Source organism: Penicillium crustosum, assembly GCF_028827405.1.
Source record: "Penicillium crustosum strain IBT 35664 chromosome Unknown utg000001l_segment0_segment0, whole genome shotgun sequence".
Lineage (NCBI taxonomy): Eukaryota > Fungi > Ascomycota > Eurotiomycetes > Eurotiales > Aspergillaceae > Penicillium > Penicillium crustosum.
The window spans coordinates 3,288,232-3,300,886 of NW_026623122.1; the positions used below are offsets into that span (position 1 = coordinate 3,288,232).

The 12,655-nt window shown below is 49.6% G+C and overlaps 5 protein-coding genes across 5 annotated transcripts; 2 read left to right on the forward strand and 3 right to left on the reverse strand.

Annotated features, from left to right (window-relative positions):
* Nucleotides 1-315: 315 nt before the first annotated feature.
* Nucleotides 316-635, forward strand: N7487_001243 (uncharacterized protein; the record flags this gene model as incomplete). Its single annotated transcript, XM_056868991.1, has 2 exons — nt 316-471; nt 531-635. Coding segments are annotated over 2 exons (261 nt in total), but the record flags the coding sequence as incomplete, so codon positions are not given.
* Nucleotides 636-1,139: 504 nt separating this feature from the next.
* Nucleotides 1,140-1,696, reverse strand: N7487_001244 (uncharacterized protein; the record flags this gene model as incomplete). Its single annotated transcript, XM_056868992.1, has 2 exons — nt 1,140-1,608; nt 1,680-1,696. 2 exons carry the CDS (start codon nt 1,694-1,696, stop codon nt 1,140-1,142), a joined length of 486 nt encoding a protein of 161 aa, XP_056733776.1.
* Nucleotides 1,697-2,176: 480 nt separating this feature from the next.
* On the forward strand, nt 2,177-6,859 carry N7487_001245 (uncharacterized protein; the record flags this gene model as incomplete). The annotated part of the gene is made up of 3 exons (XM_056868993.1): nt 2,177-6,337; nt 6,398-6,586; nt 6,650-6,859. 3 exons carry the CDS (start codon nt 2,177-2,179, stop codon nt 6,812-6,814), a joined length of 4,515 nt encoding a protein of 1,504 aa, XP_056733777.1. The 3' UTR covers nt 6,815-6,859.
* A 1,714-nt stretch (nt 6,860-8,573) lies between these two features.
* N7487_001246 (chitin deacetylase) lies at nt 8,574-9,637 on the reverse strand (the record flags this gene model as incomplete). The annotated part of the gene is made up of 2 exons (XM_056868994.1): nt 8,574-8,588; nt 8,639-9,637. The coding sequence occupies 2 exons, from the start codon at nt 9,635-9,637 to the stop codon at nt 8,574-8,576; spliced, it is 1,014 nt and encodes a 337-aa protein (XP_056733778.1).
* Nucleotides 9,638-10,358: 721 nt separating this feature from the next.
* Nucleotides 10,359-12,208, reverse strand: N7487_001247 (putative Na/H antiporter; the record flags this gene model as incomplete). The annotated part of the gene is made up of 5 exons (XM_056868995.1): nt 10,359-10,691; nt 10,761-11,169; nt 11,220-11,302; nt 11,365-12,038; nt 12,091-12,208. 5 exons carry the CDS (start codon nt 12,206-12,208, stop codon nt 10,359-10,361), a joined length of 1,617 nt encoding a protein of 538 aa, XP_056733779.1.
* Between the last annotated feature and the right edge of the window lie 447 nt (nt 12,209-12,655).

Below are 12,655 nucleotides of genomic sequence, written 5' to 3' on the forward strand. Positions count from 1 at the left end.
GCCGGTGTATATAATAACCAGCTATGTAATTTAACAACAGCGTAACCCCGTCCCTTTATAACCTAACAAATACCAAAATTGAGCCCATCTATCTCAGTTTTTCATTTTCAATTCTCTCCGAAATTTATCGAATATGCGTCTCAATATCGCTGCTCTCGTCTTCGCCTCAGGGTTGACCTCTGCTGCAGGAATAGCTCCTGTAGCCAATAATACCCGCATCCAACCCTCCTGTACAGATCTCTTTCTATAAACCTAATTATTCTTCGAATGAAATTTGAGTAAGCTAGCATACTAATACAAATCATATGTATAGTGCGGCAAGAAAATCTAGATATCGTCCGGCAGCTCCCAGAGGCGTGTAGCCTCGCTGCTTGTCTCAATTTGACGGCTCAACTTACGTGCATTGCTAATGCCATTACCAATGGTGATCCGGCTGCTCTGCAGAAGTGTTTGACGACTTCTATGAGTCAGGTATATTCTTTTCTTTCACCGACTCTGTCTTGGGAAGAAAAACTAAGATTCGGATCTAGCTCTGCTCATGTGTCGCTTGTGTTCCATCGATTGAAAATGTCCTTATTGGACTCGGTATCTGTCCAGCCTCAAATAATGGCAACGATAGGCCCTATTCTATGTAATTTGCTTGCAGCTCTCAGCCGCATGGTAGTTGGGGATCTTGTCATTGTATGTCATAGCTTAGGCTTCCCTTTGGTCCGTGGTGCATATATATAGCAGTCAGTCCCATCCCCATAGGAATACTAGCTGTTTTTCTGCTCCTTTGGTCTTCATCGTTGTTGATGTTTAAATTTGGCACGAGGGACACATAGGTAAGGGCTAGGCTCGGTCTAGAGGGCGTCTTCCCCTCCAAGTTAAGTATCGCGTTATGCCGTACGTGGCTACTGCTTGGGTTGAGTTATAACAGCAGAAGAACCTGTATCTCTAACAAAAAGCTATTCAATGATTGATATATTAATATACCATGGGGTATGTACAATGGTTGTTCATGGGTGTTCAAGGAAGCATGTCGAGATCTGCAGCACATGAACTGAAAACACAAGAGTCGTAAATAATGTATGAGAAATCAAAAGCTCACTGGAATACATCAACTGGGGAATCATGCTTAATCAAAACTTTTGCACACTTCATAGTCGGACTTTGACGTCAACACATGGAAGAGTCCACTCCCGTCTCCCCAAGAGGCTGCGCATCCACTCCAACCCAACTCCTGTCCACTCGTTAGGCCTTGACTCCATTCCATCGGGGGAAAGTCGCTGCTGGACGCCCTCCAACGCAGCACTAGCCAAGACCTTGGCAGTGGAGTTTATAGTATCGAACACAAATTCCGTCAGACCCTCACCAGACACTGTTGCTTCGGAGGTTGCATTGCCTGAGATAGCATAACCGCTAGGTTCTGAGGTATAGCGTGGTGCAAACCAATTACTTCGTAGGTCAAAGATACAACGGTCTGACCAATGACATGAGGAGACGAATAGAATCAGGAGCAATGCGGAGCAGTAGATACATGGCCGGTGAATGATGTATGTCAACGCAACAAACGAGATGATGAAGAGCGGGGAGGCGTTGGTCGGGATGAAAAGGAGAGGTAGCCAGCTGCAATATCGGTCATATCGGTTAGTCTTCACGATGCCCCTGCTTGGTTGCTGGTTGCTTGCATCTCTCACCTTCGTAGACAGAACATGATGATGATGGGTTTTGCGGGCGCTGGCCTTTTAGCGGAAAGGTGCAGATAGATAGACAAGAGCGTTATTTGACGTAATTAAAATATCCCGACAGTCCAGTGAGCTCATCACCTTCGAACTCAGTAAGTGAAAGTGGGCTAAAGGAAATAAAAGCAATCTGATCACTAATGACGCGGGTCGGGCAAGAAATAACACTAGCCACAGTTCGCCACAACTCGGCAGCCTCAGCCACACCCACGGCTCGAACAATATTACCGAGAGTTCTTCTCTCCTTCACCCTTCCTCTCTACTTCACCACGTTCTTCAATTTCATCTCTCTTTTCTTGCAGTTATCTCTGATTTGCTATTTTGTCGCCTTTTCTAGCCTTTGTGATTCCCAATTTCATACTCTGCCCCTCTCGAAAGAGAGCTTTTGAGAGCTCTGCAAAGCTTGGATCCTACCGGCGGAGGTCGCCTGTAACCACGGCGTAACGGCAGAAATGTCCACCCCCACCGATCTCCAGGCTCTCTTAGCCAGTATCCGGCCACGTCCTTCTCCTTCAAACACTCCTGGCCAGGATAATCCTCAGGCTCAGGCTCAGGCTCAGGCCCAGCGCCAATCGTATTACCAGCCCGGCCTGTTCCCGCCGCACCCTCCGCAGCAGCAACCTTACGATGGCCAGAGCTACCCTCATCCCCAGTCGCATGGCTACCAACATCCTTCGGTATCATCGAATATCCAAAGTCCTGCCCCAATGAATGCACCCCCTCATCAGGGCTCTGATATCTTGAGCCCTAATGTGCCTTCTCCTCGGGGCGAATGGCCCCAGCAGCCGCAACCGCAGCATACCAACCCAGGATCTGTGGACCTTTTGAATCTCCTCAGATTCAGCCAGCGTCCCGGTGCTTCTCCTCAGCCGCAGGCCCCAGCTGCAGCTCCCGAGCACTTGCAGACTCCGCCGGTCCAGGGAGCTCCTGCGTCGCACGGACGAAATATTTCCGCGTCTGACTTGGTTGCTACTTTGTTTGGTCAACAGGCCTCTGCCGCCCCTGTGACTGCTCCTGCTGGCCCTGCTCCGGCATTCCAATCTGGTCAGCCTGAGGGCCCCAATGAGAACACCCAGGATATGTTACTTCGCCTGCTCAATCGTTCTCAGCCAGGTCCTGCTGTCGCCGAATCACCGGCGCTGGCTTCAACTCAGCAGGCACCATATATCCAGGCTGTCGCCGATGAACGTCAGAACCAGCCATCCAAGAATATTTTTATGGAAGTTGTGGATGAAAGTCCCAAGGCGCCTGCGAACCCGGAAACGGTCGTATCGCCCACCTCGAAGGACTCAATGTTCACTTATGTCAATCCGTTTGACCAATTGGCCGCTATCTCTCCTGTGAACAAGTCTCCCCAGTCTAACTCTGGCATCCAGAGCCCGGCCGTTGAAGTCACGCAGAAACAAAAGATCAACGTTTCTGCTAAGCTGGAGCCTTCGCAGACACCAGAGCTTGCGCCCCCCAGAGAGAAGACCCAGTCGCCAATTTTGACTGAAGGTCAGAGGGAGGCCGTGCATGAGGTCGTCGGTCGTCTCGTAGATGAGATTGGCCGCTCTCTCAGCGGCGATGAGCCTCAGGCTGCAACGGAAGCCAAGGCTGCTGTTTCTACTGTCCAGGAGGAACCCTCTGAAGCAGTTATTTCGTCGATCGCTAGTCATTTGCGCGAAACTGCGGCTGAAGCTAAAGAAGCAGCAAGCTTGGCCCAGGTTGACGAGCTCGTGAAGGAGACGGAACCTCCCGCGGTTCCAGTTGCCCCTAAGGCGACTGAGAACACTGAAGCTCTAGCTGACAGCTGGGAGAGTGCGGAAGACAGCGCTGAAAAGGAAGAAGAACGAGTTGTCTCTGTTCACAACTTCCCAATGAGGCCATTCATCTCCATTGCTGTGAAAGCTACGCCTGGAAAACTCACGACCTTCCGCGATGACGATGTCATGGATATTGCTCGTCTGAAGAAGGAGTTCGATCAGCTTGACCGCTCATTGACTGCGGCTACATCCGAATACATCGTGTATGCGCTCGCCAAAACCGGTGGAATCAGAATTATTCGACAGGATGATGGGAGTGACCGACAGGTTTTCCGTTCCACCCGCGATCGAGTGTTCAACGTTGCCCTGTGCACAGCTCCTTCTGCGGCCGGTGACTCTGAAGTCCAGGCTATCCTCGGTATTGGAGTCAGCGGCTCTGTATACTGGGCTTTGATCTCGCGTGCTGGAAAGGATTTCTTTGATATGGATGCCTTGGAAAGCGAAAGCTTGATCTTCCCACCTTTCCCGGCCTCAGACGAGAACACCTCTGGTGGCCAGCTGAAAACGCGGGCCAAGCGGAGCACTCGTCACACCAACTTGTTTGCCATTGGCCGGGGCAAGAACATCTACGTTGTTTCGCCGAAGGCAGCAATGAACCCTACCTACGGCGTTTCTGGTACTCAGCGTACAGTTAACACTGAGAAATTCTTCAAGGAGCGCGCATTGAAGATCTCCACTGGTAAAGCCGGCAAAGACTTCGCTTTCAGTGATGATGATTCCGTCATCGCTTCTTTGGATAAGACTGGCCGGTTGCGCTTCTGGGATATAAATGATATGCTTAATGACGCGAGCTTTGTGGAAGGCCCCGCTCCGGCTGAGATCCGGGTGCCCTTGACTACCTTTGTCACTGGCTCCCCAACCGAAAAGTCTTGGCCTACTTCGGTCCTCTTCCTCGATAAACTTCGCGCTTATTCGCGATCTATGGCACTTCGTTATGTTTTGGTTGGACTCAAGCAAAACCACACCTTGCAGCTCTGGGATATTGGGCTGGGAAAGGCCGTGCAGGAGTTGAAGTTCCCCCACGAGAACGAGTCCGATGCCATCTGTAGTGTGGCTTATCACCCAGCATCGGGGGTCATTGTCGTTGGACATCCCACACGTAACTCTGTCTACTTTGCTCACCTTTCGGCTCCTCGGTACAATTTGCCTCAGATGTCGCAGGCAGCCTATATCCGAGACCTCAACGATAAGGACAACACCCTACCCAAGCCCGAGTCTACTGCTTGCTTGAGTGGAATTCGGGAGATCTCTCTCGGTTCCAAGGGTCAACTGAGAAGCTTGGAGCTTCTCCCTATCACCAAGTCCGCTACTGACAAACGTGGCACTGAGGAAAATCCCCTGTTCGAGCTCTACGTTATGCACTCGCGCGGTGTGACCTGCTTGAACATCAAGAAGGAGGATTTGGGTTGGACTGCGGATAACAAGGTTATTCGTCCTATCGATGCAATGGAGCACGGCTTGATTGAAATCAGCGACCTTCAAACCTTCCCCACATACGCCACCGATGAGCCATCTGTCAACGGTGACACGGCCTCTATCCAGTCTCGCGTTGGCCCCAAGGAATCAGCGAAAAAGCCAGAGATTGGAGAATTGGCTTCTGGTGTTGCTCCTTCGCGTAACGCTTCGCCTACCAAATTGGCTAAGAAGAAGGAAGAGCTTAGTGAGCCACCAGTGGCACCTGTTGTGGTTGAGAAGTCTGAGAAGAAAAAGAAGAAGAAGGCTGCTGCCGCCGCCGAAGCTGCCAAGGCAAAGGAGCCATCCGTCACTACTGGTGTCGAACCTCTCCCAGTCCCCTCCGGCGCTGCAAAGGAATTCGAGACTCTTGCTTCTTCTACTGCGGCGATGGGCGCGACTCAGGCCGCCGACCACGCAGTGCCTAGTTTCGGTTTCCCAAGTGAAATTTTCAACAAACACATCCAGACCCTGCAGGGCAGTGTTTCAAGCGAGTTCAACAAGAGTCTTGGCCAAGAGTTTGAGAACCTTCATCGCCGCTTCGACGATGAACGTCGCAGCTGGGAGGCTGCCTCGTCAGCCAAGCAAGACCAAGTGTTGCGCCTGGTCTCTAGCACGCTCTCTGACAACGTGGAGAAGAACTTGACGCGTATTGTTTCAGCCAGTATCCAGACCGATGTTATTCCTGTCATTACCGATGCGACCTCCACAGCAGTCAACAAACAACTGAACGGCGCTATCTCTCAACAGCTTGGAGGTGCGCTGAATGACGAGTTGCGACAGATTCTCCCTAAGGCTGTCATCAATGCTATGCAGCAGGCACCTGTGGTGAAGGCCGTCTCCGATTCACTTGCGCAGAAGCTTGCACCTCGCATTGAGGCGGAAGTTACCCGGGTCATGCAATCTTCAATTGCCCCCATGATCGAAAGCTTGGCACGTACCACGAAGAAGGTGGAGTCGGATATGGAACGCCACTTCCAGGCGCAGATCAGCCACTACGAGGCCCAGCGCCAGAGTGATACCGCAAAGATCGAGGAAATGTCGACCGTCCTGCGTGGCTTGTCCAAGACCGTTTCTTTGCTGGCCGCGAACCAGAGCCACCAAATTCAGCAAATCCAAAGCCCGCAGCACGAGGTCTTGAATGTCAACAAGCGCTCCTCGACTAGACAACCAAGTGAGAACGTGCGCATGCCGCAGCCGTTGTCTCAGCCTGTGCTTCAGCCTCAGGCTATCCAGGCGCCGGCGCCGGCCCCGGTTCCTGTCGCTTCCCCTGTCGCGCGATCCCCCGAGGAAGTCGAAATGGGAGATGTTGTGCAGCTTATCAATACCGGTCACTACGAGCAGGGCACTATCAAGGTTGGTTTCAAACATTTGCTTCCATTTATTCAATGTTCCCACTAACGTTAAATTTCCTAGTGGCTCCAATCGAACCAGCAGGCTGATCTGTTTGACAACTTCTTTGTCCACATATCCCCCGCCTACTTGTCTCGACTTTCTGCGATCGTCATGCTCTCCGTGGCCGTTGCTGTCACCACTACCATGCAGACCAACATTGCCCAACGCCTCCACTGGCTTGAGGTTGTTCTCCAAAACGTGAACCCCAGGGTATGTCATTATCCTCTCCAAATCTTTGTAACATGTTCACCAACTCTGGCTTTTTTTTTTTAGGACACCGATCTCCGTGAAGTCGCACCTCGCATTCTGGATATCATGAGCCAGCGCCTCAATACCCTGTACATGTCAGTCGTTGAGCGCAACCCGCACGACCCAATCCTGCGACACATTTCACCCCTCGCTCGCCGTGCCCGCGAACTGCACGCCAGCCTATCTTAAATTGCGTTTTATTTCTCGCCCATTCTCGCCTTTTTGCAAGTTCATGAATTCGGAATCATGATGAGTTCACGATCTCGACACGGACCCATCAACGGCGTTATCATTTTGCTTTTCAGTATGACGTGTAACGATATCGAAGGAATGACAGAAGAAATCCCCCAAAAAAACATATGAATATGATCAGAGAATATGGTCTCTCTGGTTCCCTTTGGGATGAGTGGAACGGTTATCTTGGTTTTCAGATCAACAACACCTTGACGAGGTTATGAAGTTTCCTTCAGTTAGGGCATGGAAAACGGATGTCCGGGGGCACATTTGATACCAATGCACATCCTTTGTATTTGCTATTCTTCTGAGGGCATCTTCTATGATGGTCTAGGTATGGCGCTGTGGACTATCTAGGGCTTGTAAAGTTGCGTCTCTCTTGCTTGTATCTATCTAGTTCTTGTACTCTCGGGTTTTCCATATTTATGGCATGGCGTTATTCCCTGACTCTATTACCAAACTCTATGTAATCCCTTCAAAATTTTCCTAAGTAGGAGAACATCCGGAATGACAAATGGTGCAATGCTAGCCAACTTGTCCCAAGTCTCCGTCAACTCACGCTAGGGGGTTAGACTACGAGATAACACCAGCTCCAGCTTGGACCAAGTCACTTCGAACAAAACTTCAACATCCTCACATCGGAAAGCGGTCGTTTTAAACCTGAGCTGGTACGACTATGTACCAACAACTTATTTAATGGCTCTCGGTGAAATCCTTCAAGGTATCAAGAGATCGCTTGCTCATGATATGCTATTTTCTATTGCCGGGCAAGAGGTAGCCCTCCTATCGACTATCACACACAAAGAGCTGTATTTACAACTAGTCTCCTGTGGTAATATTGACCCAAAAGAAAGCAAAATTAACCTTTGACTATGAAAGGATTTAAATATGTTTTCAGAAGATTAATATTGGTCGAGGGATGAGTGGAGTGTCAAAGATAGGAAGTTCTCGCAACATTGCCGGGTTCCCTCTGATATCGGCAATTTATTGTAAAACACCTTGATTTTATCAGAGCTACCTATTCACATTTAACCTATAAATACTCTCCCTCAATAGAGAAAAAAAGATTAAGTACTCTCTTTTCGAAACTTCCTTTTGTGGGTACCACGGCCTCTTACTTTCTGATTATACGCTAACATATTTCATATTTGGTATATTTATAGTACTCAGTGCAAAGAACTGTACTTTTCTTTCCAAACACATCCTTAAATCGATATTCCAACGCCGAAATTGAATATCAGAGGACTTGATCATGTTTTATCTTGATCCTCCTATTCGCTTAGATGCCCAACCATTCACTTCGTTACCAGACGAGTGGGCTGTCCCTGGAACAAGCGCTGCCGCTGGAGCAAACGAGTGGGCAAACAACATTCTAGCGGGCAAGGCCGTCAACAGCTTCTTAGAAGGCCCATGTTTTGATTCAGCAGGGAATCTATACGTGGTAGATATTCCGTTTGGAAGAATCTTCCGCATCACCCCAGATGGGAGTTGGTCTCTTTTTGCCTCGTACGATGGCTGGCCAAATGGCTTGAAAGTGACATCCGATGGACGAATCCTGGTGGCAGATCATCGTCAGGGTTTGGTCGAAATTACAGAGACCGGCAAGGCAGTGGTATTGGTTTCAGGCTATCGCGGCGAACGGTTTCGAGGACGAGGAATCCAACGCGTCAATATGCAAATGATCGGAAACCTCTCCCACTTATGTCTTACTATATTAACTCTTCGTGTACTTGATCGTTCGATTTTGCAGAACTCAAAATACGTATCAAGACCTTTTACCGTGCCTTCGTAAGGTATTAGATAGTGTAGCTCCTGATCGGGGGGCTGCTGTGGATTTGAAATGGTATCGAGATTCCATGTGTTCTCCGGAGCAAAAAGACCGGCAAAGTGCGTAGCAATGTCACTCCGCTTAGCAACCCACGCGCCGTCAAACTTGCTCACATACTCAAGGAATCGAAGGATAGAAGCCGCACGTCCAGGTCGCATGATACGAGCGTGAAGACCAATCGACATCAGGGTACCGCTCTCAGCAGACTCGCGGTAAAGCACGTCGAAGGCGTCTTTCAAGTAATCGAAGAAATCCGTAGATCCTGTGTATCCGGGGCCAGACTGGCCACCCCAGAAGCGCGCATCGTTGGTGTCCACGGCATAAGGGAGAACAAGCATCGGTCGGCCCGAAACATCAGCGAAATAGGGACGGTCGTCGTTGGTGGTGGCCGAATCGTAGAGCAGGCCCTCCTCCGCCATGAGCCGACGACTGTTGTCGGTAATAGGTGGTCTAGGGAAAGCACCCTGGATTTTCTTCCCTGTGAGTTCGAAAGCCTGGTCAATGGACCGGCGAAGGTCGCTTCTCTCCATCTCTTCTGTGAGACCTAGGCGGCTAATAGACCTGGTTCCATGCGAGACGAGATCACAGTCCTCCGTCTTCAACCGTTCCGCCAGGATGGGATTCACTACAAGAGCTTCTGACGATAGAAAGACACTGTACGGGGCGTTGAATTCCTTGAAGATTCGTAGGAGCCGCCAGATGCCGACGCGTGTCCCGTACTCATACTCGCCCTCTTGCATGAGGTCTCGCTCATTCTCGGGCAGTGCGCTTCTCACCCATGTTCGAGTGTCGCGTGTGCTGTCACCTTGGAGTGGGTTCCTCTCCGTCCCTTCCTCATAGTTGATGGCAAAGTTGATGGCAACCCTCTTGCCTCCTGGCCAGGTAAACCTCGGATAATTTTCTCCATATCCGACAAAGTCGCGTGGGCGAGTTGTATTGACTGTTGCCATGATTGATAGACTTGTTGCGTGCACGGAAACGAAGATCACTTTACTACATTGCTTTATATGGACAATTTAAGAATGTTTCTTATGCTTACAAGGTGTATTCCTTGGTCTAAATCCTATCGGCGAATCAAACCTACTACCTATCCGTTGATGTATGTATGGAGGTAGTTATTATCACAGACCGAGAGGCATTCTTCATCGATAATCCCGAATATCGGTAAATCGTGCAAATCTCCGACAATCTCACGCAGTTTCTCCAATGAGATGGTGGAATTGGATTACTCCTTTATCCTAATTTACCAGTAACACCTGGGTACACAAAGCACTCTCGGCAGGGTGGTGAGAGGCTGTGTAATTCTGCTACTCTTTTGATTTCAGCTCACGATGAAGATATATGATAAGATTCAACTAACAATCACCTAGCATCCCCATATCCCCATCGAACCCTCTAACTATCTACATGTTTAAATGACGCCTAGACCGAATCCACTTTAATATCCCCAGCATCAGCAGCATTGGTCTCTTTCAGTGAATAATCCGAAGTGTGTCTGTAGAAGACAACAAAACAGTAGGAAAAAGTTGCTGTCTAATATGCTGGGCCATCAAAGCAGGAGGATATGATGACCCACGCAACACCTCACTCTGCCAATCAAGCAATTGGATGAATCCAATCAAAGCAAAGCACAGCCGCCTGTATCGATCACATCCCCAGGTATAATTAGGGCTAGGGTTTGTTGTCCCCGCTTTTAGTCTGATCAATAACCAGGTGAACGGGTCTCTCTGGCTCATCGGCCTGACCTATGCCGGGTTGGTGGGACGGCGAACGAGGACGGATCACCGAACGACCTATGCCAACACCCCGGAAACCACGCTTGCGGCTGCGGTAACTCGCATCCTCCCCCGTTGTGAGAGGTGTCGCCGTGCTGTGCGTGTGGCTAATGTTTGAGATGGGAACCGGCTCGCGCTCCTCGTATGTGCTGGTGCTGATGACACTGGAGATGGTTGCCGGGAGGTGATAGCCGGCTTTTCCAAGTGGGACTGAGAGGCCATGCACAACCTAGGTTTGGTTAGAATATGAATAAGATATGAAGACGCCGGGATTTGGTTATTTGGGAAGAAGACTTACAATACTGCAGATTACTAGGAACCAGACCACAACCCGGATGGTCTCCATGACTTGCTTTACGTCCTCTGGGATTTCGCCGTTGACTTGGATCTTGCGCAAGAATTCAAGGCTGACTGAAAGGTAGAAAATGGCGCCTACTCCAATAGGACCGAAGAAGCCGACGAAAGCAGCCTGGGAGACAAGCTCGATTTGCGGGATCCACTTATGCATGGCAAAGACGATTGGGATGCGGCGGACTATGAGGATCAATATTCCCAGGAAGATGAGCCGATGGATTGGAATCACGCTGTTGTCCAGGAAGGATGACCATGGGCAGACCGCTCCAAACCACATGAAGACAGACAGGTTGAGAAGCATGTCGATTGTCGGTTGGAGGGAATCGTCCATGGTTTCAAGGCGGAACCAGTCACTGTCTCTGTTAACATTCGCGGTATCATAGCTCACATCGTGACGACCTACTCTTGTGTGAATACGTTTCCAGCAATGAAACAGGCAAGAAGATCATCCGTCCCAATCAACCCACAGGTTCCCACAATGAACAGCTATTTGAGAGATCAGCAAAGAACTTTGTTTTGTTTTGTTTTTGTTGTTTAGGAAAACTCACTGCAAGAGCAATGGCAAACACCAAGAAGCTCTCCCGGTCAACATAGCGCTTCTCCTCTGCCCAGTGTAGCAACTTCCTCGCAATCCAACCAACCAGGGTTCCATAGGCGATACTTAACAGAATGGTGTATGCCCAGGTCTCATAGAACCACAACGCCATCGCCTTCCCCGCACCACCGCTATAGCTCTCGCTTCCCATCCCAGTATACTGGAGGAGATAAACCGCAAAGAAAAGGAACGGATAGCCAAGGCCATCATTGGCGCCAGATTCAGCGATAATGATCCTCTGCAGCTCACGGGGAACATGTTTATCGGCAAACTTGCCCTTAACAATGGAGTTGGACAGAACGGGGTCGGTTGGAGTCACGCATGCGCCGATGATCAGGGCATGGAGGAACTTGAAGTTCGGAACCATAGCCCAGATCACTAGGCTACTGCACATCCACATGGCAGCCATGCCTGGTCCAAGGAGTAGCCCTAGGCTCCGCCATTCAATCTGCAGATACCGCTTTGGGAGTTGGACTCCGGCTAGGACTAGCTGCACGCCTAGTACTAGGCGGGTGAAATGCAAAGTGATTTCTTCGAGGTTCTCCTCAGAGTGGAGAGCATAATCTTCCGGTCTAATGAAATTAGCCGCATGGGGGGAGAATAACACTCCGGCTAGCAGGGAGATTACTATTTCCTGTTAGTGAATGTGGTGATACCACCCGGATGACTTAACACTTACATGCTTCGGATAGGTAGAACTTCTCCTTGCAAAGGTAGGATACTAGTCCGAAGAGGGAAATAAACCCTCCGAGCGTCGCGCAGACGATGTTAAAGTTGATCAAAGCAAGTGTCGGCATTTTGCTCTGCACTATAACCCGCTTGAAATGTTCTGGGTTGTATTTGAGGGCAATGAAGGCCCAAATGTGTCAACTAAAGAGATAGTTCGGATTCAAAGGAGTCAGATCAGTGAGATCTAGGGTCTTAGATAACGACCGTATGTCAAGGTTGAACGAGTACAAGCAAGTGTTATTGAATCATAGTATGGATTTCCTGTGCAATTGTTGGCAAGATCATCTGGATGTATTGAGATGGCTTCAAATCAAACAACGGTAGCATTCGTATGGGCTATGGAGGTGAATATGCGAAGATGAGAAGGTGGGAAGATGAGAAGAGAAGATCTCCGTTGTGGGAAACACCCCAGGTCTTGGCATCTGACACACTTTGTACAGAACTACTCCGTTCATACTTTTATTGACTATGTAGGTATATTATGCACATTACTATTAAATACGTCCATATTAGAT